General features: G+C 40.0%; 1 protein-coding gene and 1 long non-coding RNA gene across 2 annotated transcripts; both read right to left on the bottom strand.

Annotated features, from left to right (window-relative positions):
* Positions 1 to 217: 217 nt before the first annotated feature.
* Positions 218 to 15,016, bottom strand: LOC140064124 (mast cell protease 1A-like). The gene is made up of 5 exons (XM_072110690.1): positions 14,857 to 15,016; positions 13,766 to 13,910; positions 5,858 to 5,999; positions 929 to 1,180; positions 218 to 483 (listed from the first exon to the last, which is right to left on the bottom strand). Exons 1-5 carry the CDS (start codon positions 14,927 to 14,929, stop codon positions 331 to 333), a joined length of 765 nt encoding a protein of 254 aa, XP_071966791.1. The 5' UTR covers positions 14,930 to 15,016; the 3' UTR covers positions 218 to 330.
* Positions 15,017 to 16,023: 1,007 nt separating this feature from the next.
* On the bottom strand, positions 16,024 to 22,159 carry LOC140093070 (uncharacterized). Its single transcript, XR_011850070.1, has 3 exons — positions 21,953 to 22,159; positions 21,756 to 21,863; positions 16,024 to 16,116 (listed from the first exon to the last, which is right to left on the bottom strand). It is a non-coding gene; the product is annotated as an uncharacterized lncRNA (long non-coding RNA).
* Between the last annotated feature and the right edge of the window lie 4,358 nt (positions 22,160 to 26,517).

Raw genomic sequence — 26,517 nt, 5'->3', positions numbered from 1 at the left:
GAAAATAATTTCACCACTTACATTTTTCTTTAAACTTGTCCATTATGATATTGAATTTTTATTCACTTTGATTGTTACCAGTAAAGTCACCACTACCAGATATACAACTCTATTGGAAACTCAAATGATGACCAAATAATCCCAATACTTGGCAGCTATTACTAGACATAATTAATGTTGCTTCATTTTATAATGACTTCAAGAAGATACAGAAAAATTTTATGAATCAATTTTTTTTATACATTATTGCATTTTGTTATTTAATATAAAAGGACCATATAAGTAAAATTAACATAAAAGGGTATTAACATAACAGCGCCTCCAAAAGGATCAGATGTCTATGTCTTCATATTGGGAGATGGTTTGTTTGATCCAATCCAAGTATTTTCCAACTCTTGCATAAACACCGGGCGGATGATTATATCCAAATGACACAATGCCTGCTAAAGCCCCATTACAAATAAGAGGTCCGCCTGAGTCTCCCTATGGAAAGAGTAAAAAATGAAATAAAAATATTTGCATATATTATTCTAAATATTATGTGTATTTAAAACAAATATGTATGTGCTATAGACAAAATTACTATTTTACTATTTATTATTTTAGAATTATTGCCACTCATGACAGTGGGTAATGTCTTATAAATGGCCAATGGTAATTTTAACCACTAAGGAATATCCATGATGTACAAACATTCAAAATGCTCTCACAACTAGTACACTCATACATTTTTTGCCATAATATCCACAAGAGAAGAAACATAGCAGGACAGAATCAGATCCCATTAGGACAAAGAGGGGTAATCAGGTGTCGTTTCAGAAAGTTTAGCCCAAGTTGTTTTAAATGGATCTGACTGTTCTTGACGCAGAAGATAAATGGATGTGTATAATCCTACAATGGAGCATTTGCTAGCAGTTTGCATAGTTACCTGGCTGGAATCGGTGATTCTATTGTGGCTCCCTGCACAAATCATTCCATCACTCAAACCAGGGTAGTAACGACGACACAATCTGCGGCTCACAATAGTAACATTGGTCTCAAATAATTTATCAGTGGTCTGCAGCTTGTCAATGAGCCCCCAACCTGCAACACTGCACGGTGTATTTTTTGGAAGGTCACTGGTGCTTGTAGGAAGCGGGATTGGCTGTACATACTCATTTATCTCAGCCTGGGAGGAAAGCTGGAAGGAGCAGAAATACGAATGTCACCAACGTCATTGATCCAAGGTTAAAAGCTTATAGATGCAGATAAAGATTGGATTATTAACAAAGGTAGGTCATAAATTCACAGTTAAATTAAGCAAAATTTGCAACAAAACATACACTAAAAAATATAGTTTAGATATTTTATTCCATAATGCAGGCTAGACGGGACATTTTTTTAAACTTTATTATACAGCAGACATTCACTGTTAACTGCCAAGGTTGAATCGTGCACTTTGGTGCTGCTGTATTGGCCATCACAGTACTTAAAAGTAGCAATTGACTGTCGACAGTCTCTCCAAAGCTTCCAGGTTTGTCATATTCTACAGTGTACCATTGACAAGTTTTAATTGATAAACAGTATAATTGAAACTTTTTTACCCCCTTGATTGTACTGACCCAAAGAATAAAACATATGTTTTATTTGGACCTAACAGTTTTTTAATTTCTAATTTCAGAGCAAAAATGTTTCTGAGCAGTCTTTTTTATCAGTTTCCTTTTGCACATTTTCTGCAACATTTCCAAATTGCATCCCAACTTGTGGTACACAGTTTTTGGATTAATTTGCTTTATCTACCTAATGAATCCAGCTGTTTAGACTCTTTCGCACTTGCATTTTTCACATGCATGTTCTGCATGTATATTTAACATGCAGAACTTACACTGCACTCTGACCCATTGGCCCATTCATCAAAAAAAGTACAATCTGCACTACAGTGGTGGCCAAAAGTATTGGCACCCCATGCAATTCCATCAGATAATACTTGTTTTCCAGAAAATGATTGCAATCACAAATTCTTTGTTATTAAGATCTTCATTTATCTTGCTTGCAACACAAAAGAAAATGAAAAAAAAGTCAAATCATTGATCATTTTACACAAAACTCCAAAAATGGGCCGGACAAAAGTATTGGCACCCTCAACATAATAGTTGGTAGCACAGCCTTTATACAAAATGGAGCTTATTTACCAAGGGTCCCGTGGCCGCATTTCTGTCGGGTTTCCCAATGTTTTCGGGGATCACGCTGCTGGGACAGGTATTTGGTAGGTGATAGTGTCGCACACGATTGGATTTAGTCGCAACCGAGTCGGCTTACAAGGGGGGACGGGCCGTCGGACGATTTAACTTATAAAATTGTGTTGCATGCCATGCACTTACATGCACTGGGAGAAAGATGGTGAACTCTGGCAGACCTTAGCGGGGAAGCAACACATGCAGGATATCAGGCGCGCAATCTTCTTGAATCGCGGCACAGTGCATTGTTCTTCCGGACCCGGTAACTGCCATTGTGAGATCTCTCCACAGGCGTTCTATGGGATTCAGGTCTGGACTCATTCCTGGCCACTTTAGAAGTCTCCAGTGCTTTCTCTCAAATCATTTCCTAGTGCTTTTTGAAGTGTGTTTTGGGTCATTGTCCTGCTGGAAGACACATGACCTCTGAGGGAGACCCAACTTTCTCACACTGGGCCCAAGCAGCCCCAAAACATCAGGGAACCTGTGACATGTTTGACTGTAGGGACCGTGTTCTTTTCTTTGGAGGCCTCTTTTTTTCCTGTAAACTCTATGTTGATGCCTTTTCCCAAAAAGTTCTACTTTGGTCTCATCTGACCAGAGAACATTCTCCCAAAACGTTTTAGGCTTTCTCAGGTAAGTTTTGTTTTTTATGTTTCTGTGTAAGAAGTGGGGTCTTCCTGGGTATCCTAACATACAGTCCCTTTTCATTCAGACACCGACGGATAGTACGGGTTGATACTGTTGTACCCTCGGACTGCAGGGCAGCTTGAACTTGTTTGGGTGTTAGTCAAGGCTCTTTATCCACCATCCGCACAATCTTGGTTAGCCACAGTGCCATGGCCTTTAAACTTCTTGATGACACTGCACACAGTAGATACAGGATCATTCAGGTCTTTGGAGAAGGACTTGTAGCCTTGAGATTTCTCATGCATCCTCACAATTTTGATTCTCAATTCCTCAGACAGTTCTTTGGTCTTCTTTCTTTTCTCCATTCTGAATGTGGTACACATATGGACACAGGACAGAGGTTCAGTCAACTTTAAACCATTTCAACTGGCTGCAAGTCTGATTTAGTTATTGCCACCACCTGATAGGTGCCACAGGTAAGTTACCGGTGCTGTTAACCCCTTATCACCGACACTAGTTTTCAGCTCTATGACCAGACTCGATTTTTCAAATCTGACATGTCTCACGATAATTGGTTATAACTTCGGAACGCTTTAACATATCCCGGTGATTTTGAGAATGTTTTCTCGTGATACATTGTACTTCATGTTAGTTATAAAATTTAAGTGATACGTTTTGCAATTTGTTCTGAAAAAAAGGGAAAATTTGGCAAAAGTTTGTAAAAATTCTTCATTTTCCTAGTTTGAAATGTTCTGGTTCCCAGACAGGAAGTAAAATTACCCAAAAAGCTTGATATATTATATTTACGGAATGTCTGCTTTATGTTGGGATGATATTTTATGCATCCTCTCACTTTTCTAGGATGTTATGAGGCGCAGAACTTTAGGTGCGATTTTTCTCATTTTCATGAAAATTGCCAAAACTCACATTTTGAGGGAAAACTCAGCTTCCAAGTGACTTTGTAAGGCCTAAGTAATAGTAAAACCCCATAAATTACCCCACTATAGAAACTTAACCCCTCAACGTATGTAAAACAACTTCTATTAAGTCCATTAACCCTTTAAGTGTTTCACATGGGTTAAAACAATATGGACCTGCGATTTAGAAACTATAGAATTTTTTTGGAACATACATTCATTTAGGCCAAACTGACATTTTCAGAATAAATTAAATGATGAAACGCACTGCAACGTTTGATGCCCAATTCCTCCCGAGTGTACTGATACCACATATGTGGTGGTAAACTTCTGTACAGGCGCACGGCCAAGTATAGAATGAATGGAGGCGCCATTCACAGCAGATTTGTATTGTCACATTGTACTACCTATACATTTTTATTTTTTTTTGGTAATGCAAACATATGAGGGCTTAATTTTTACGGGATGAGATACAATGTATAGATAATTTATTTTGGGAGTCTAAAGCTTATTCATGAGATTTTATTAACTATTTCAAGGGGGACACAAACAAAATCATCAATTTTTATTTTGGATTTTTAGCATTTTTTTCCCCCCGTTCACCGTAATGTAAAAATAATATTTTATCTTTATTCTCTGGTTCACTACGATTGCGGTGATACCTCATTTATATAGTTTTTCTTATTTTTGCTCAATTTTCCTGAGCAAAACCAATATTGGAGAATATCGCATTGTTTTTACTATTGACAACTTTTTAGGGCCATAACTTCTGTATTTTTCTGTTGTCAGATCTTGTTGAGGGCTTATTTTTTGCGAAAAGAGTTGTTCTTTTCAGTCGTATCATAATAGGGAATGTAGCTTTTTTTGATCATTTTTTAGAACATTTTTTGTGATAGTGTTTGATGAAAAATTGTATATTACGGGAAGGTTTTCGTGGTTATTTTTTTCATCGTTCCCCGAGCGGGTTCAATATTGATTTAGATTTATTGTACAGATTAATACGGACGCGGTGATACCAAATATGTACATTTTTTGTGTGTTTTTGTGTTTTATATACTGTATTTGCATTATATGTGTAACTGGGGAGATTATGGGACTTTATTTTATTTATTTATTTAATTATTATTATAAAACAATTTAATCTTTTTTTTTTTTACTTTCACTTATTTTCAACCTTTTGGCTTGAATAAGCGATCATCCGATCGCTTATTCAAGCCTCTACACTGCAATACACTTGTATTGCAGTGTATAGTGTAAGTAACTGAGCATGCCACGCATGCTCAGTTACTTACAGCCGGGTCCTGCCAGGAAGGCAGAACCCGGCGAGAAGAGGAGCCGACAGCCCCGGGTCACTCATCGGGACCCGGGGCAGCGGCAGGAGGGATCGGATCCCCCGGTAAGCACACCAGGGGGGTCCGATCCACGGGGGACACACTTGCACGCCGCGGTCATTCTTGACCGCGGCATGTAAGGGGTTAAACACCCGGGATCGGAGTTTTTCCGATCCCGGGTGTTAGTGCCGGGTCTGGGCTGTGATATCACAGCCCGACACCGGCACTATAATATCCCGATGTCCCGAAATCTTCTTCTGATGCGGCGCCGTAGAAAGGCGTTGCATCAGAAGAAGTACCCTTAATGACCGACGTAGATTCCCGATAGGGTGGTCATTAAGGGGTTAATTACACAAATTAGAGAAGCGTCACATGATTTTTCAACAGTGCAATACTTTTGTCCACCCGCTTTTTTATGTTTGGTGTGGAATTATATCCAATTTGGCCAGACAAATTGAATAAAAATAATAATACTAAAGAATTTCTGACTGCAATCATTTTGGAAAAACTGAGTATTATCTGACAGAACTGCAGGGGTGCCAATACTTTTGGCCACCACTGTAGGTGTTAATAGAGCCTGGAGCCCCTCAGGCTTGTTTTCATACAGTCTTTCATCCTGGTGGTGAATGTCCTTTAATAAAGTTAGTTTCTAAAGAATGAAAGTTTATTACAAAATGTACTAACATCTGCACTATTGTTTTATGCAATTTTGTTAAAATTTTAGTTACACTTTAAAGGTTTTAAAGAGAAGAAAGGTTATTCTCACCTTCAACAATAGAACATCGTTGAATGGCATAGATTCTTCATCATCATATTCAGGGTGCATGTGATAGCTCTCAACGCCTATAATCTGCTGCGTTTCCTCTGGCTGAGAGACATCATGAGCTCCAAGGATAACGTCTATGTCACTGTAAAGACAATAGGGGAGATTTACCTTTTCTCTTTCTAGTTTCCCTGCCAGTTTCATTAATTTGTCTTAGGTGGATTTTCCTTGTGTAAAATTGGATGTGTACCTCATGCACACAACCATTTTTTCTCACATAAAAATGGCCACTGTAGTGTTTTAAAAGTGTCTTCATTGCCTTTAAAGGGAACCTTTATGATCACTTTATTTAACGTGTAACGTGACGTGAGACTGCAATGTGATGAATAGAACATGTCCTATTTTTTGACGTTTTTACGGCAAATTGGGGCACATGTATCAATGGTTTGGCTTACCTTTTTCTCCCTTCAAAGTTCACCATTGTCTAGTCTAGTCTTTTCGATAGTGTCCCTTGACTTATCTCCTTGACCAGGCATAGAAATTAGCAACTGATTGCAACGTTTGCAACTTTTGTTTTACAGTCGCAAATTCATTAAAGACCAAACTTCACATGTATCAATAAGGAAAAACTGCTAAGATACATCTGACCAGCAGAAAAGCCAGCCAGACTTATGATACATGTGCCCCATTGTCTCCAAAGAAATCTATGGGAGTGTAAAAAATATGGGACATATATGTTGGCATTTTGCTGTCCACCATATATGTGCCGTTTTCCAGTGGGGTTGCCCAGGAGACCCACACTTGTGGGAGAAACTTTCTGGCAGAGGTTTACAGAAGTTTTAGCACATCAGTCCAGGGTCAGATCGTTAATAAAATTGTATGCTATCAAAAGAGCCAGTAAGAGCCAGAATCCACAGCAAGAAACAGTAATGAAGTCTAACCATGCTCTCAGTAAGGGGAAATGGATTCTGGGCCACTATTTGGGGTGGACCCAGCTAGTGACATATTCTGCCAGCCCACTGTCTTTTTAATGGATACGTCTTGCTTATGGTGACATATGGTGAAATACGGGAAATGTACTGCCAATTTTACAAGTTCGTCATCTGAGACCAGGCAAGCTTCTGCACACTTCACAGATGGCCATTACAACTATCTTTAGTCTAAACTGTAGAATTCATTAGGTAAGTTAAGCAAGTCCATTCAAAAACTGTGCACCACGAAAAGTTGCTGAAAAATGTCCAAAAAGCAAACTACTGATAATGGATAATTTTTGCACTAACATTTTAAAGAAAAATAAAGATAAATCTCCCCCATCATTTACACCGGTAGTGAGCATGTTGTAAATGTTTCTTTTTGTTCAAGGTGCACATTCACCCAGCTCCACATGTACTTCTGTGGGAACTAGCTGCCACAGAATTCCCAAACAACTCAATCAAGTGCTATTTTTATATGAAGTATTTAGGGGCTCCCCACAAGAAACTGGCATAGAAGCACTGATAAATTCCCCCAATAATTCTGTATCCTTTATAAAGGGAACATAGCTATAAAGTGAGAAATTTTGAATGTTGTCTTACTGTGTGATGATTTTTCTTAAATAAAAATGTGCATAAACGTCCCTATGTTTCCATCTGGCACTATTATTTTTCGTGTTTAGAAGAATAGATTGTCTATCCGTCTGTCTGACTGTTAGTATAGCTAATAGACAAACACATTTAGATCCACACTGATAGGAATTGACTGTGTAACAGTGGCTTAATTCTGCACATCTCTTCAATCTCTAAATCATAATCAAAATGTAAGGTAATATGCACAATACTTACATGCTTAATAAAAATCCTCCTTACTAACATATATATAAAACTAGAGACCATTATACAATGGGGCAGATTTACTTACCCGGTCCCGACGTGATCCCGCGGTGCGCTGTCCGACATGGGTTCGGGTCTGCTGCGATTCACTAAGATTGTGCGCCCAAGTTCCTGCATCCGTCTCTGCTCCACCGAGGTCCCCCAGAGTTCACCTGCTTCTTCCCGGTGCATGTGAGTGCTTGATCTTGCAACACAATTCTTTTTTAAATTCCGCAGTTTGTCCGAATTCATCGGGTTGTCTGGCGGCCAACCCCCCCCCCCCATTTTTGTCGCATGCAAGCCGGAGCCGATGCGACACAATCCAATTGCGTGTGCCAAAAACCAGGGGCAAAATTTGCCGCACATCGGAAATATTCACGAAACCCGACGGAATCCTGATCCCACGGACCCTTAGTAAATGAGCCCCAATGCCTTCAAAACAAACATACTTGTGTTTACCACAACAAACTAGTTAAATACATTAAATATGTTCTACATGTTAATACAGACATAAACAGAAGTTCATTTTCATTTGATACTTTTTATCAGTACTTACAGTCCACTATAGCTTTTTAGTCCATCCTGTTCACTGATTGTAATTAGAATAATTTTTAACAGTATCCAAAGAAGGGGCCATGTTTTATTGGTGCACTGATTTTCTTCTTTCTATGCTACCCACCACCACCTTGTTGCAACCCCTGGCACTGCCCCCATAGACAATTATTAACTTTCTATTAGGATAGATGAAAACAGGTGCACAAGCAAACATCATCCCAAGACTGTATTTCTAAAGTGAGAAAAAAATGTTTGTTTTGGGAGCTTATAAATAGCCCAACATAAGGCTTCTTGAACCTATGTTGACTCCAATAATGTCCCATATATATCATAGTGTCTGTACCAGGTTGTTTGTCTATCTTTTCACTAAAAAGAACATCTTTTGAGCTTGCACATGTATTTATAAAGTTTATATACCACTTTTGTGCTGCATTTGCACTTTGTCTTTCAATTTTGAAATCTGTCCAACTGAAGGGGCATTGTGATCAGGGGCGGACTGGCCATTAACTCCACCGGGAGAAATCCCGGTGGGCCGACCTGTCTGGGTGATCTAGGGCCGGTCCGTGCAGGAGCATGTGACATAGGATGTCTGCACTGCACTGTCAGCACGGAGAGCAGCCTCACCTACATACACTACAGGCCGCCCGTGCACTGTACTGGGGTCAACAGCAGAGAGTCCGATGGAAGCTGCTGCCCCTGTGATTAGCAGACAGCTGATTACAGCTACATGGAGCTCAGCACGGCTCCAGATAGGACAGCGCTGAGGTCAGGCACAGGGCACTGCTCCGGCCCCTCCTCCCACAACCAGGAAGCAGGAGGCTGCTAGACGGGACGGAGAGGGCTGGGGAGGAACACAAGCCATGTGTATGGAGATCTCAGCCCTGCCAGGCAGCTGCTTCCCTGCACATTGATTCTCCCCACAAAGAACTTTGTTACTCTCATAAATAGTAAGTGCAATGTGTAAAGTAGTTTCTTACATTTTATTGACATATTTATGTGAGTTTATATATATATATATATATGTAATGTCTGGTCTGGGTATGTACTAGTAATGCTGCTGCCATTGTATGGAGAAAGCTTGTAGGCTGAGCTCTCAATACAGAGCAGGTGTCAGCCCTTGTGGTATACAGCCCGCCAGCCCTTGTGGTATACAGCCCGCCAGCCCTTGTGGTATACTGCCCGCCAGCCCTTGTGGTATACAGCCCTCCAGCCCTTGTGGTATACAGCCCCCCTGCCCTTGTGGTATACAGCCCGCCAGCCCTTGTGGTATACAGCCCGCCAGCCCTTGTGGTATACAGCCCGCCAGCCCTTGTGGTATACAGCCCGCCAGCCCTTGTGGTATACAGCCCGCCAGCCCTTGTGGTATACTGCCCGCCAGCCCTTGTGGTATACAGCCCGCCAGCCCTTGTGGTATACAGCCCGCCTGCCCTTGTGGTATACAGCCCGTCAGCCCTTGTGGTATACAGCCCGCCTGCCTTTGTGGTATACAGCCTGCCAGCTCCTGTGGTATACAGCCCGCCTGCCCTTGTGGTATACAGCCCGTCTGCCCTTGTGGTATACAGCCCGTCTGCCCTTGTGGTATACAGCCCGCCTGCCCCTGTGGTATACAGCCCGCCAGCTCCTGTGGTATACAGCCCGCCAGCCCCTGTGGTATACAGCCCGCCAGCCCCTGTGGTATACAGCCTGCCAGCCCCTGTGGTATACAGCCCGTCTGCCCCTGTGGTATACAGCCCGCCAGCCCCTGTGGTATATAGCAGGCCAGCCCCTGTGGTATACAGCCTGCCAGCCCCTGTGGTATATAGCCGGCCAACCCCTGTAGTATATAGCCACCAGCCCCTGTTTTATATAGCCTGCCACCCCCTGCTCCCCCCAGTATATAGCCTGCCACCCCCTGCTCCCCCCAGTATATAGCCTGCAGCCCCTGCTCCCCCCAGTATATAGCCTGCAGCCCCTGCTCCCCCCAGTATATAGCCTGCAGCCCCTGCTCCCCCCAGTATATAGCCTGCAGCCCCTGCTCCCCCCAGTATATAGCCTGCAGCCCCTGCTCCCCCCAGTATATAGCCTGCAGCCCCTGCTCCCCCCCGTATATAGCCTGCAGCCCCTGCTCCCCCCAGTATATAGCCTGCAGCCCCTTCTCCCCCCAGTACATAGCCTGCAGCCCCTGCTCCCCCCAGTATATAGCCTGCAGCCACTGTCCCCAAAATAATGCCTGTAGGAAAAAAACAAAGTGTACTCACCTTCCGATGCCAAAGGCAGGTTACCTTCTATGCATCAATGCTCCGGTAGGTCCTTTTCTATCCATTGATGGTCCAGCATCGTCTCCGAGTCCTCGGCTGTCCGTTGCAGGCACTATGATGTCAGCCGCTCGCTGCTGACCGCGCAGGGTCATGGAGCTGATGCTGGAGCATCGGTGGATAGAAGAGGAACTGCCTGCGGGCATTGGAAAGTAAGTACACTTTTTGTTTTTCTTCTAGACTTTAGTATAAGCCGAGTTAGGGTTTTTCATCAAATTTTTTGTAGTGAAAAACTTGGCTTATACTCGAATCTATATGGTATATACATGGAAAAATTTTAAAGTTATAGGGTTGAGTGTTGTGTATCTAAACGGCTTTGTGTATTGCTCCTCTGCACACCAATGTAGATTAATATTTTCCATGGAAATATCTTGTATAGGGGGCAATAATATAGTAGTTATATTCCTGTACATAGGGGGCAGTATTATAGTAGTTATATTCCTGTACATAGGGGGCAGTATTATAGTAGCTATATTCTTGTACATAGGGGGCAGTATTATAGTAGTTATATTCTTGTACATAGGAGGCAGTGTTATAGTAGTTATATTCCTGTACATAGGGAGCAGTATTATAGTAGTTATATTCTTGTACATAGGGGGCAGTATTATAGTAGTTATATTCTTGTACATAGGGGGCAGTATTATAGTAGCTATATTCTTGTACATAGGAGGCATTGTTATAGTAGTTATATTCTTGTACATAGGGGGCAGTATTATAGTAGTTATATTCCTGTACATAGGGGGCAGTATTATAGTAGCTATATTCTTGTACATAGGGGGCAGTATTATAGTAGTTATATTCTTGTACATAGGGGGCAGTATTATAGTAGTTATATTCCTGTACATAGGGGGCAGTATTATAGTAGCTATATTCTTGTACATAGGAGGCATTGTTATAGTAGTTATATTCCTGTACATAGGGGGCAGTATTATAGTAGTTATATTCCTGTACATAGGGGGCAGTATTATAGTAGCTATATTCTTGTACATAGGGGGCAGTATTATAGTAGTTATATTCTTGTACATAGGAGGCAGTGTTATAGTAGTTATATTCCTGTACATAGGGGGCAGTATTATAGCAGTTATATTCTTGTACATAGGGGCAGTATTATAGTAGTTATATTCCTGTACATAGGGAGCAGTATTATAGTAGTTATATTCTTGTACATAGGGAGCAGTATTATAGTAGTTATATTCTTGTACATAGGGGGCAGTATTATAGTAGTTATATTCTTGTACATAGGAGGCAGTATTATAGTAGTTATATTCTTGTACATAGGGGAAGTATTATAGTAGTTATATTCTTGTACATAGGGGCAGTATTATAGTAGTTATATTCCTGTACATAGGGAGCAGTATTATAGTAGTTATATTCTTGTACATAGGGAGCAGTATTATAGTAGTTATATCCCTGTACATAGGGGGCAGTATTATAGTAGTTATATTCTTGTACATAGGAGGCAGTATTATAGTAGTTATATTCTTGTACATAGGGGAAGTATTATAGTAGTTATATTCTTGTACATAGGGGCAGTATTATAGTAGTTATATTCTTGTACATAGGAGGCAGTATTATAGTAGTTATATTCTTGTACATAGGGGGCAGTATTATAGTAATTATATACTTGTACATAGGAGGCAGTAATATAGTAGTTATATTCTTGTACACTGGGGGCAGTATTATAGTAGTTATATTCTTGTACATAGGGGCAGTATTATAGTAGTTATATTACTGTACATAGGAGGCAGTAATATAGTAGTTATATTCTTGTACATAGGGGGCAGTATTATAGTAATTATATTCTAGTACATAGGGGCAGTATTATAGTAGTTATATTCCTGTACATAAGGGGCAGTATTATAGTAGTTATATTCTAGTACATAGGGGACAGTATTATAGTAGTTATATTCTTGTACATAGGGGGCAGTATTATAGTAGTTATATTCTTGTACATAGGGACAGTATTATAGTAGTTATATTCCTGTACATAGGGGGCAGTATTATAGTAGCTATATTCTTGTACATAGGAGGCAGTGTTATAGTAGTTATATTCTTGTACATAGTGGGCAGTATTATAGTAGTTATATTCTTGTACATAGGGGGCAGTGTTATAGTAGTTATATTCTTGTACATAGGGGGCAGTATTATAGTAGTTATATCCCTGTACTTAGGGGGCAGTATTATAGTAGTTATATTCTTGTACATAGGGGGCAGTATTATAGTAGTTATATTCTTGTACATAGGAGGCAGTATTATAGTAGTTATATTCTTGTACATAGGAGGCAGTATTATAGTAGTTATATTCTTGTACATAGGGGGCAGTATTATAGTAGTTATATTCTTGTACATAGGGGGCAGTATTATAGTAGTTATATCCCTGTACATAGGGGGCAGTATTATAGTAGTTATATTCTTGTACATAGGGGGCAGTATTATACTGGTTATATTCTTGTACATAGGGGGCAGTATTATAGTAGTTATATTCTTGTACATAGGGGGCAGTATTATAGTAGTTATATTCTTGTACATAAGGACATACGACAGCACAGGTAACCAAGGATGCTTACCCACAAGCTCTATAGCATTTCTCTCTTGTAGCGCAGGCAGTGGTGTCATCACTGCACCCGCCAGCATGCCGATGCCATGCGCAATCGTGGGTATCCCAGGGCGCATGCATGATCTTAAAAGCAAAGCATCCTTGGAAACCCTCAATTGATTGTAGGAGGATATAGTGCTGAAACTGCTATGAAGATTTACCCTGCTCATTAGCAAAACATTGTTTAAATTAAGTCAATCCACTAACAATGTGACTTGTAACATTTTGCAAATTCCACCCACATCACATGACCCCGCCTACTTCATTTGGCTCCACCCACAACATAGGGCCACTCTTAGAATTTTTTCCAGGGCCTCTTTAATTTCCCAGTCCGCCCCTGATTGTGATACATCTATTACTGCGCCACAATTGTGTCACACGCTGCATACTGAAAGTGCACCAAAGAGAAAAAGGTGCAACTGTGTCCGCAATTTCCACTGCAGTGCCGATTGTGCCAAATAATTGAACACTGTGCGCCAGTATTGATATATATGCTGCAACCTGCACATGAGGCAAACTGCACTAAGACAGGATACTCCACTTTTGATATATCTGGGCCAATGAGTACTTACTAGAATTGCACTCTTTACAACTGTGAGAATATGTTGGGTAAACTTACCCATAACAATGTGCAGCAGATAAGACCCAGCCAGGGGTGATCAGGGAGCCTCCACAGAAAACGTCACCAATTTTTAAGTAAGCAATGTAAGGTCGTGAATGTGGTTTTGCTTCATTCCCTCCTACAATCTTATGATGGGATCTTTCTGTAATAAACACCAAATATAGTTGAAATTCATAGATGATCATTTAATTAAAATATTGTATATTCTATACAACACATACATATCATGCAGTATTTTGCCTATGTGCACAGAGCTAAATGTAAAATGAATAAAATGAAAGGGATCATAATTTTTGTAATGTATCCATGTATGTGGCAATGTCAAAAAGCAGATTAGAACTAGACTAGTCCAGATTCCAGTTGTCCAATGTCCAGTTTTCTTCACTATCTGGTCCACTGATTTGTACTCCCTGGCCATATTCATTTCCTAATAATAACTAATGAATCTAAAATCCATTCATTGATATTAATATGTGTAAAACAGCCATATGCTTACATAAATAGAGATATAGAGAATAGAGATACAAGATATTGCCCTTATCCATTTTCACTCCTTGAGATCAGCATTAAAGGAAACCTACCACTTCAGATAGGGCTTATAAGCAGGACTTGCCGTGCACCAGCTCAGGTTATGTATTTAAACTGTTTTAAAGCATTTAATCACTTTATTAATGTTTATATCGGAAGTAGCTTCCCCGCACCGAGGTCCACGCTCGGCGCACAATGAACGCGACCGTGTGTGCGCCTGAATAGGAAGTGGTAGCGCGCATGGTGCGCCAAGCGCGGACCTCGGTGCTTCCGATATAAACATTAATAAAGTGATTAAATGCTTTAAAACAGTTTAAAAACATAACGAAGATAAGTGCCGGCACCAGCTCACCCTGAGTTGGTGCACGGCATGTCCTACCGAAGTGGTAGGTTTCCTTTAAGGGAAATACCTCAGAAGTAAATATTAGAAGATTAGCACACAAGACAGAAGATATCTGTCTATCTACATATTAAACTAAGAACATCATAATTTGTTCCAGATAATACATTTTAAACACATTTTTCACATATCATGCAATGCTCCCTGGAATAATACTGACCTGCTGCACAGGGGGTGGATATGAAAAGGATTAAAGATATAAAGTTCACAAGGATGATCTCAGTGTGCACCATCTTTACCAGCTTCCAAAACTTCAACTTTCTGCTTGTATTTCCCCTTTATGAACTTGTCAACATTGATAATATCAGTGGTTACACCCCAGACCAATGACAACTGTTTTTAAAGAAATATTTACTGGTTTCTTTCCCAAAGACCAAAACTGTAATAAAATAGCATAATAAGCTATATTAACAATTTATTCCACCAGGATGAGGATTGTTAACCAAGCACACTAACATACTGGGGTGTGTCCCCTCTGGCAGGATCTGCTCTTCTTTAATTTTCCTATGCTTCTGTTATTAAAGAAAAAGGGCTTTAAAAATTATGCAAATGAGCCTGAGGGCTTAAAGCTCAGTAGGTGTTAATGTATTCTGGAGCCCCTCTGGCTCATTTGCATAATTTTAAAAGCAAAAGAAGCTAGTGAGTGAATCCTGACAGAGGGGGCACACACCAGCATGTAAGCGTGTTTGGTTTACAATCCTTCATCCTGGTGGTAGACACTGAAGGGGACACTAAAAGGCAACATTGGAAGCAGTGGGGTAGTACATTGAAATAAATCTTGGATATATAACCTGGCTGTGGGCGGTGCCAAAGTGCCGATGCTTGTAGGATAGCGGACCATGTTCCTATCTCTGGCATTGTCGGCGTGGAGGTAGCTGTGGATTGGACCTGAGTACTCACCGCGTTTGGTTGGTTACGTGGGGGAGTTCGTGGAGTGGTGCACTGGGCCTGATTGGGGCCCAAAGGTGAAGAGGTTCTGTTGGTGCACCTTGATGTTCTGGACCTTCTGTGACTGGAGGGGGTCTCTGAGAGGAATTCCTTTGGAGGCCGTCTCTTTGCTGAAGAGAAACCATTGATCCGGACGTCTGGGATACCCTTGCCATTTTTCTTTTAAGCCTTCATGTGAGTTGTGCTGTGCTGACTACTTGGAAGCGGTGAGAGAACAGTGTGTGCCCCTCAGTACCCTTCACCAATTGTGCATGCCCCTCAATAGATTTTACCAACATTGCCCCTAATCAGGCATAAAAATGCAAAACAAACACTTACTTACTGCCCCAAATGTGTCCTTCACGCAGTGATCCAGCAGCAAAGAGCTGATGCGACACGTGCACTCTTGGGGTGTTCTGGCATGCACACGTGTTCACAAACTATACAAGTAGACAATCACGCCCGGCTGAAAGCACAAAGCATTCACGCATGCCTGAAAAGAAGAGAGGTGCTACATGTCATTTCCATGGGGATCGATGAGGGAAGCAAGCGAGGTAAATATAAGACTTTGTTAAATGGCTGGAGAACCCCTTTAAATTAGACAGAGGAGAGAGGATGGAAGGCATTAGGGATACTTTTTAACATCTTAATGTCAAGTTGGCTCTGCATTTATGAACTGAATAAGCAATGTCATTGGTAAAGTTAAAGTTGATAAAAAAAAATATGACATATTTTCAAAATACTGAGACATGATCAGATGAACATTGAAGAATGGTTTCACCACAAGTATATAGATACTGCCTCCACCTCAGAACATTATTTACATGAGACCTTCCTCAATGAGGAATCTGAAAACTTGTTAGTCCATGCCCTAATCATTTACAACTTGGACTACTGCAATATTCTTCACTGTGGCCTCGCAGCTTACTCTCTAACACTCCTATCCATCCCTAACTACCCTCCTAATCAATCTCTCTCCTTGTTTCTCCTCTGCCTCTCCTTTCTGCCAGTCTCGGTTCCCCATTGCACAACAAATTCTGTTTAAAATACTAACTTACATGACTTACAAAGTCATCCACAACCTGTCCCCTCCATATATCTCTGAATCAACCAATACTGTCCCACACCTAATCACCTTTCCTCACAAGACTTTCTGCTTCACTCTATTACCATCCACTCTTCTTACAACCATTTCCAGGGTTTCTCTCTTACATCCCCCATACTCTAGAATTCTCTACCATAATGGGTCAGACTATCCCCCACATTTCAAACCTTCAGATGAAGGCTGAAAATCCACCTGTTTAGGATTACCTACACTACATAATAAATTACCTACAATACACCCTCACCTCGTATCTCCATCTACTCTGCCATTTGGACTGTGAACCCTCATGGTCACGGTCCTCCTTCCATTTGTTTCCTAATGTCTGTAATTTTAATTTTTTGTACTTGCTTTTGTTCTTGTCTTCAATCGTTGTTGAATATGCAGCAGGAAAATAAAGGTGTTCTAGAAACAAATACTTATGTATTATATATTTATTTTATTTTGGTCTAAGCCATGCCCTCATGTTTGCTTATCCTTTTGCACTGCCCAGACTGGGCAGAAGGATAACTAAATAAGGCCCATGGGAGTCAAAAAAAAAAAAAGAGAATGTTGCGTTATATCAGTAAAGACTAATTCTAAGTAGATATTTAGTTTAGTAAGCGGATCCTTACTTCCCAACTGGTTTACATAGTTGAAAGAGGAGCTACTGAAAAGTACTATAGAACTATAGAAGAACAAGCACACGCTTTAAAATAGTCTGCTCATCACAGTGAGAATGGCAAGAATCATATGGAAATTCATTCTATAGGTCAGAAAGAAATTGTTCCCACTGACACAAATATTTTGTAATACCGTACCATTATGGGTTACATTTTTTGATCTCTTTGACCATTTTTAGTAAAGTAATGTTTCAGTCAAGTAATGGTTCTGTAAATTTTGTTTGGCAGCACAACATTTTTGGAAACTTAAAACTTTAAAACATGACCAAATGATACAAGGATTGGATGACTATTAGGACCTAGCCATACTTAATGTTGTATTGTTTTATAACTATACCAAAGGTAAAGGACAATTTAATAAAACTAACCTTGAATTCATTATTGCATATTCATATCCATATTTACTGTATTAGGACTACATAATAAGTAAAATTAACATGAAAGTGTAATACATCTATTACAGCATAAAATGTCTATGTCTTCTTATTGGGAGGTGATTTGTTTGATCCATTCCAAGTATTTTCCAACTCTTGCATAAACACCAGGCGGATGATGATATCCAAATGATACAATGCCTTCTAAAGCCCCATTACAAATAAGAGGTCCGCCTGAGTGTCCCTATAAAAACATAAGTAAAAATTAAATAAAAATATTTGTCTTAACCCCTTCACGCTCCGTGACGGATATATCCGCCATGGAGCTGTGAAGGTTGTATGAAGAAGGCTCACGGGCTGAGCCTTTTTCATACAGAGATGGGCTTTGCTGCATATCGCAGCAAAGACCCATCGCTATCACCCGTGTTCGGTGCTTGCACCGATCGCGGGTGTTAACCTTTTCTTTGCCGCCAGCAAAGTCGCCGGCGGCACTTTAAATTTTGCGCCGCCATCTTACCTCCGATCGCCGCTCCCCCAAACGTCATCGGGGGGCGGCGATCAGTTGCCATGGTACCCTCGGGTCTTCGTTTGACCCGAGGATACATGGCTTCTGCATATCCATTACAATGAGCCTGTGCCATATACTGCGATACAGTAGTATTGCAGTATATGGCAGAAGCGATCAGACCATCTAGGGTTAATGTACCCTAGAGGGTCCAAGAAATAGTGGGAAAAAAAAGAAAAAAAAAAGTTTAAAAAATGTAAAAAAATAATAAAATATTAAAAGTTCAAATCACCCCCCTTTCCCTAGAACTGATATAAAATATAATAAATAGTAAAAATCACAGACACATTAGGTATCACCGCGTCCCAAAATGCCCAATCTATCAAAATATAAAAACAGTTACGGCCGGCGGTGACCTCCGGAACGGCAAATGGCGCCCAAATGTCCAAAACGCGACTTTTACACCTTTTTAGATGACATAAAAAATGTAATAAAAAATGATCAAAATGTCGCACAGTCCTCAAAATGGTAGCAATGAGAACGTTGGCTCATTTCGCAAAAAATGAAACCTCACACAGCTCCGTGCACCAAAGTATGAAAAAGTTATTCGCGTCAGAAGATGGCAAAAATTTTTTTTTCTTTTTTGTACACATTCGTTTAATTTTTGAAAATGTATTAAAACACAATAAAACCTATATAAATTTTGATCGTATCGAACCAAAGAATAAAGTAGAGGTGTTATTTGGAGCGCTGAGTGAAAGTCGTAAAAACTGAGCCCACAAGAACATGACGCACATGCAGTTTTTTTCAATTTTTCCACATTTGGAATTTTTTTGCGGCTTCCCATTACATGGCACGGAATAATAAATAACATCATGGGAAATTAAAATTTGTTACGCACAAAATAAGCCCTCACACAGGTCTGTACACAGAAAAATGAAAAAGTTATGGATTTTTGAAGATGGAGAGCGAGAAATTAGCGAAAATACCCTGCGTCCTTAAGGGGTTAAAATATGTATTATTGTAAATATTATATGTATTTAAACATAACAAACATCTCTGCTTGCCCAAGACAAAAGTACAGTGTACACCAATGCCATTACATTTACAAGAGGAGAAAGAAAAGGACTAAATCAGATACCACAAAAGGAAAATCAGGTGTTATTTCACAAAGTTTATCTCAAGTTGTCTTAATTGCATCTGACTGTTCTTGATGCAGAAGATAAATGGAAGTGTATAATCCTACAATGGAACATTTGCTAGCAGTTTGCAGAGTTAACTGGCTGGAATCTGTGATTCTATTGGGGCTCCCTGCACAAATCATTCCATCACTCAAACGTGTCCTGATTGGCTGGGCTGATTGTGCCCTCAGTGCTTTCGGCTTACTGCCCTTAGCTGATGTGAAAACCAGGAAGTGCCCATCTGCTTCAGGAGAAGCTGAGATGATTTTATAGATAGGGCCATAAAATGCTCCTAAAGTAGGCCTCTAATTACTAACTAATGGAACAAGCACTGGGGTGCACTACTGCATTGTGAACAGTGTGGGTTGGAATCCTCAGGCACACAGCAATCTTCAAAAGTGAAGATTGTGCAGTAGTGTTTACAATTGCTGCACCTGCAAAAAAAACTGTATTAAGTTTTCCTGTGCTCCATTAGAGAAACATTAATTTAAGCCTTTGATTGTGATGTTTTAGTTGATGATTCCATTTTTTTTCAGTCTACTGTTGGCATATTCTATTATTTCATGTGAATATGTTTGGCTTCATTTTTTTTTTATTTCAGAATTGAACAGTGCAAGTAATGAAACTATGTAATGTACTTTATTAAGGAAAAATGGGTCTATCCCATTTCATTGCTCTTTTTTTCTCAAGTCTTTACATTGGTAAAGAGAGCAGGCTAAAGATTAGATGTTTACATACATAGAGAATATTTCACATGATAGTTCAGCTTTGTGAGAAGAAAGGACTATCCATATTTATCAGCTGTCAGTGCCAGTACAGGTGCAAAAACGGTTTTGACAAATGGTTAAAAATTAAAAGAAAAAAGAGAGATAAAACGGTCAAACTAATTTTTATTTTTTAACTTTTATATAGCAGACACCTGCCGTTGAACCTCGCGCATTGGTGCTGCCATACTATTCTAGTCATCAATTGGTTTGTATGACAGCAGAGAGCCTCTCCAAGGCTTCCAGGCTTGCTATTTAACTGCATCTACACCAGTCCATTTCAAAATGTTACAATTGTGTTTTTTAGTCAATTTTACTTGGAATTTTTTGTAGCTTTCCAATACACTGTAAGCGATATTAGGGAACATAAATCTTTATTTCTGCTAGTTAAATTGTTTCATTTTTGCAACTTTTCACTGCGACTTTTGTTGTCATTTTTCAAGTTCACCTTGGTCTGCACCTTGGCTTATGTATCTTTATTTTCCAGATGTTCAGTGTGACTTTTCATTTATGTATCACTTTTTTTTGCTTACTTTTGCAAATTTTTAGGCGCAAATCTGCACCTGGTCCAGGACAGGTGGAGAGGAAGGATTTTTTTTCATGGACCCTTTTTTAAATGTAAATTGGAATTATGTAACATGCTTTAAATGTTTTACATTTTGCACATTTACCTCTTTTTTTAAAAATGTCTCCAAATTCATAAACTTGCATTTAAATTTTTTGTTTAAGTTATTGGTTAATTTTAGGGGTGAGGTCACGCATGGCGTTTTGGTTGCATTTTGAAACGCATAACAACAGCTAAGGAGAGGTGAGTTGCCTAATTACATTACTGTTAACATTTTCATTTACAAAATACAATGTAAATGTAATGTTAACACATGCATTAACACAAGCATTAACATGTGCAATTTGTAAATGCAAATGTTAACAGTAATGTAAATAGGCAAATCACCGCTCCTCAGCTGTGGTAATGTCTTTCAAAACACAATGAAAACACAACCAAAACATGTGACCTCACCCTTAACACTATTTGTGACCGCAGCCTCATACGTCCTCATCTCCCTGGGTTGTTACTACTGTAGAGTGCTTTGCAGGACACGGCCTCAAATCCAAAATCCCTTACATGGCTTGTGTCCATGTGGATTCAAAAATAATCCAAAATTTGTGCCTGCTAGGATAGGCAAAACTGGACATGTATCACAAGTAAAAAGACGTAATCATACATAAGGCACAAAAAAGACCTTCCAAATGTTCCAATTATACACCAAAGAAAAAAAAATATGATACATATCCCCAATTGAATGGTGCAACTAAAATTTTCAATTTGCCTTGCTAAAAACAACCCCTCATACATTTCTGTAAATGATAAAATAAAAGTTAATAAACTATATCACAAAGTTAATAAACTTTATTACAAAGTTTACTAACATAGTTTACTATTGATTTATGGAAATTTGTTAAAAATACATGTATACTTTAACTGCTCTTAGGGAACTAAAGATTACTCTACTTTCAACAACATGGCAATGTTCACTAGCATGGACCTTTCACAATGATATTCAGGGTGCATGTGATAGCTCTCAACACCGATAATCTGCTGCGTTTCCTCTGGCTGAGAGACATCATGAGCTCCAAGAACGACGTCTATGTCCCTGCAAAGACATCATTTACACTGTGAGAAAATAAATGTTTCTTTTTGTTCCAGGTTCAATAAGAATGAAGCACTAGTGTGCACACTCACCCAGTTCATCTTGTGCTGCTGTGGTAATAAAGTGCTAGTTCTTTTTGCATTAACTATTTAGGGCACTTTAGTAGTCAGTGGTATACCAGTCATGAGACACGCAGGCTTCATGCACACAACCATGTGCATAAATGGGCCTTAAACAGAGGGGAGTTTGCAGCCCATTATTTTGCGGAGTGGTTGCCATGGGTCGATCACCATGCACAATAATTGTCAATGACAGTTGTCAAATAACAGTAAATGGTGGCCATGAGCTAGCCTCAAAAAAAAGGTCAGCTAGCTCATGGCCACCATTTACTGTCATCTGCAGGATGCCTTATTCTGTATCCTTTAGGGGGAAAGTTTATAGTGTTAAAAAACTAATTATGAAGGTTTTCTTACTGTGTGATTATTTTGCCTAAATCCTAAGGAATTGCACATAAAATGACTGTCAGTATGACTAATAGACAAATAAATTTAGATCCGCGCTAACATGAAATCACAGTGTAACAGTTGCTCAGGACTGCTCAGTTGATCAATGACTAAATAAAAAATAAGACACAATGTAATGTTTACTATAGTTAAATACCTAATAACAATGTTAGGGAGGTCATGTATCATAGTTTATTTTTTCTTTGGTGTATAATTGCGACATTTGGCAGCTCTTTTTTTTGCGCCTTATGTACACTCACCGGCCACTTTATTAGGTACACCTGTCCAACTGCTCGTTAACACTTAATTTCTAATCAGCCAATCACATTGCGGCAACTCAGTGCATTTAGGCATGTAGACATGGTCAAGACAATCTCCTGCAGTTCAAACCGAGCATCAGTATGGGGAAGAAAGGTGATTTGAGTGCCTTTGAACGTGGCATGGTTGTTGGTGCCAGAAGGGCTGGTCTGAGTATTTTAGAAACTGCTGATCTACTGGGATCTTCACGCACAACCATCTCTAGGGTTTACAGAGAATGGTCCGAAAAAGAAAAAACATCCAGTGAGTGGCAGTTCTGTGGGCAGAAATGCCTTGTTGATGCCAGAGGTCAGAGGAGAATGGGCAGACTGGTTCGAGCTGATAGAAAGGCAACAGTGACTCAAATCGCCACCCGTTACAACCAAGGTAGGCAGAAGAGCATCTCTGAACGCAGAGTACGTCGAACTTTGAGGCAGATGGGCTACAGCAGCTTAAGACCACACCGGGTGCCACTCCTTTCAGCTAAGAACAGGAAACTGAGGCTACAATTTGCACAAGTTCATCGAAATTGGACAGTAGAAGATTGGAAAAACGTTGCCTGGTCTGATGAGTCTCGATTTCTGCTGCGACATTCGGATGGTAGGGTCAACAACATGAAAGCATGGATCCATCCTGCCTTGTATCAACGGTTCAGGCTGGTGTGGTGGTGTCATGGTGTGGGGAATATTTTCTTGGCACTCTTTGGGCCCCTTGGTACCAATTGAGCATCGTTGCAATGCCACAGCCTACCTGAGTATTGTTGCTGACCATGTCCATCCCTTTATGACCAAAATGTACCCAACATCTGATGGCTACTTTCAGCAGGATAATGCGCCATGTCATAAAGCTGGAATCATCTCAGACTGGTTTCTTGAACATGACAATGAGTTCACTGTACTCAAATGGCCTCCACAGTCACCAGGTCTCAATCCAATAGAGCATCTTTGGGATGTGGTGGAACGGGAGATTCGCATCATGGATGTGCAGCCGACAAATCTGGGGCAACTGTTTGATGCCATCATGTCAATATGGACCAAAATCTCTGAGGAATGCTTCCAGCACCTTGTTGAATCTATGCCACGAAGAATTGAGGCAGTTCTGAAGGCAAAAGGGGGTGCAACCCGTTACTAGTATGGTGTACCTAATAAAGTGGCCGGTGAGTGTATGATCACGTCTTTTTTCTTGTGATACATGTTCAGTTTTGCCTCTTCTAGTAGGCGCAAATTTTGGCTTCTTTTTGAGACTTTTTGTTGCAAATGTCTCAAATCCACAAGGACACAAGCCATGTGAGGGGGTTATATACAGGAGTGGACACTACTGTAAACTTTGGATTTGAGTCCGTGTCCTGCATTTCTAAGCGCTCTAGTCACACCCCAGGGAGATGAGCACATATCACAAATCACAAATGGTGTTAAGGGTACGGTCACAGGTTTTGGTTGCATCTTCATTGTGTTTTGAAAGACATTAGAAAAGCTGAGGAGCGGTGATTTGCCGTTTACAAAACGCACATTTTAACAGATGTGTTAAAGTGATGTTAACGCCTGTGTTAACTTAACATTTACATTGCGTATTGTAAATGCAAATGTAAACAGTAATGTAATTAGGCAAATTACCTCTCCTCAGGTGTTGTAATGCATTTCAAAACTCAACCCAAACACCACGTGTAAATGCAAAAATTTATGAATTAAAAAAAACTGGTTAATGTGCAAAATTTTTAACATTTAAAGGATGTGAAATAATTCCAATTTACTTGTTAAAAAAGGGTCCTTTGCACCTTCCCTGGACCAGGCACCTTCCCTGGACCAGGCACCTAATAAGTCGCAAAAATAAGCAAAAAAAAGTGATACATAAGTGAAAAGTCACACGGAACATCTGCAAAATAAAGATACATAAGCCACACTGAACAAGGCGCAGACCAAGGTGTAATTGAAAACGACAGCAAAAGTCGCATTGAAAAGTCGCAAAAAAGGACAAAAGTCGCAAAAATGAGACAATTTAACTAGCCGAAATAAAGATACATGTCCCCCACAATATATGTAAAACATTTGAAGGAGTCAATTACTTTTCCACATGCTTTGTGCGATGTGTTGGTAGCAGAGTATAAGGATTTACCATTATACATCTATTAAACGTTACACCACCTTGTTGATATGTAAAGTAAAGTAAAGAAATGTCTTTTACCTCATCAACAGCCACTTTATGGACACCAATGGCAGCTGATGAAAGATGTGCAGACATTTCGTTAGATTGATATTGGTAAATTACTTAATAGCCAACCCCTTTAGGAGAGCATCTAACTACAAAAGAAGTCTTCACAACAAATAACCACAATTAACCCCTTAAGGACGGAGGGTTTTTCGGCTAATTTCTCGCTCTCCAACTTCAAAAATCCATAACTTTTTCATTTTTACGTGTACAGAGCTGTGTGAGGGCTTATTTTGTGCGTAACAAATTTTACTTTCCAGTAATGTTATTTATTTTAACATGCCCTGTACTGCGAAGCTGAAAAAAAATTCCAAATGTGGAAAAATTTAAAAAAACCTGCACGTGCGTCACGTTCTTGTGGGCTCAGTTTTTACGACTTTCACTCTTCGCTCCAAATAACACGCCTACTTTATTCTTTGGTTCGGTGCGATCGCGGTGATACCAAATTTATATAGGTTTTATTGTGTTTTAATAAATTTTCAAAAATTAAACGAATGTGTACAAAAAAGAAAAAAATTTTTTTGCCATCTTCTGACGCTAATAACTTTTTCATACTTTGGCGCACGGAAATGTGTGAGGGGTCATTTTTTGCGAAATGAGGCGACGTTTTCATTGCTACCATTTTGAGGTCTGTGCGACATTTTGATCATTTTTTGGGCGCCATTTCCCGCCTCGGAGGTCACCGCCGGCTGTAACCGTTTTTATATTTTGATAGATCGGGCATTTTGGGACACGGCGATACCTAATATGTCTGTGATTTTTACTGTTTGTTATGTTTTATATCCGTTCTAGGGAAAGGGGGGTGATTTGAACTTTTAATATTTTATTAATTTTTTTTATTTTTTAAACTTTTTTTTTTCTTTTTTTTTTCACTATTTTTTAGACCATCTAGGGTACAATAACCCTAGATGATCAGATCGCTCCTACCATATACTGCAATACTACAGTATTGCAATATATGGCGTTTTTGCAGGTCTTACATTACAATGAGCCACTGGCTCATTGTAACGAACCTGCATAAACCATGTAGCCTCGTGTCAAGAGAAGACCCGAGGTTACCATGGTAACTGATCGCCGCCCCCCGATGACGTTCGGGGGCGTGGCGATCGAAAAAAAGATGGCGGCGCCCGCGCGCCGCCGTCTTTTAAACGCCGCCCGCGACTTTGCGGGCGGCGTTTAGAGGGTTAATAGCCGCGATCGGTGCAAGCACCGACCGCGGTTATTAGCGGTGGGGGTTTTGTGCAAAATGCAAAAACCCCCACCTCTGTATGAAGAGGACTCAGCCCGTGAGCCCTCTTCATACATCCCTTATACCTCTGCGCCGTAGAGCTACGGCGCAGAGCGTTAAGGGGTTAAAATTGTGCTTACCACAACAGACTTACAAAAAAGAAACAAAAGATACTTGTCTTTGTTTTATACAATTTATCAGTGATAAGTTCACTTTGGCTTTTTATCCAGATTGTTCCTCAGAGTAATTTGCCACCAAATCTCTGTGCTGTCCACTGATTGTAACCAGAACAATTTTACTCTTTCACCAGCTGAAGCTATGTTTTTTGTGCTCTGGATTTCTTCATTCTAAGCTGCCCACCACCACCTTGCACCCCCTGCCACTGCTCCTATACAAAATGATTTCCATTCTATAAAGAAAAAAC

Source organism: Engystomops pustulosus, chromosome 1 (assembly GCF_040894005.1).
Source record: "Engystomops pustulosus chromosome 1, aEngPut4.maternal, whole genome shotgun sequence".
Classification (NCBI taxonomy): domain Eukaryota; kingdom Metazoa; phylum Chordata; class Amphibia; order Anura; family Leptodactylidae; genus Engystomops; species Engystomops pustulosus.
This window is presented reverse-complemented; position numbering and strand designations above follow the sequence as displayed.

What these genes read in the sequence shown, in the direction of transcription:
- LOC140064124 (XM_072110690.1), bottom strand. Translation starts at nt 14,929, where the DNA reads ATGGTGCACACTGAGATCATCCTTGTGAACTTTATATCTTTAATCCTT. An exon ending in ATCCACCCCCTGTGCAGCAG is followed by an intron (nt 13,911 to 14,856) that starts GTCAGTATTATT and finishes TGTTTATTACAG; the next exon opens with AAAGATCCCATCATAAGATT. An exon ending in GAATCACCGATTCCAGCCAG is followed by an intron (nt 484 to 928) that starts GTAACTATGCAA and finishes CTCTTTCCATAG; the next exon opens with GGAGACTCAGGCGGACCTCT.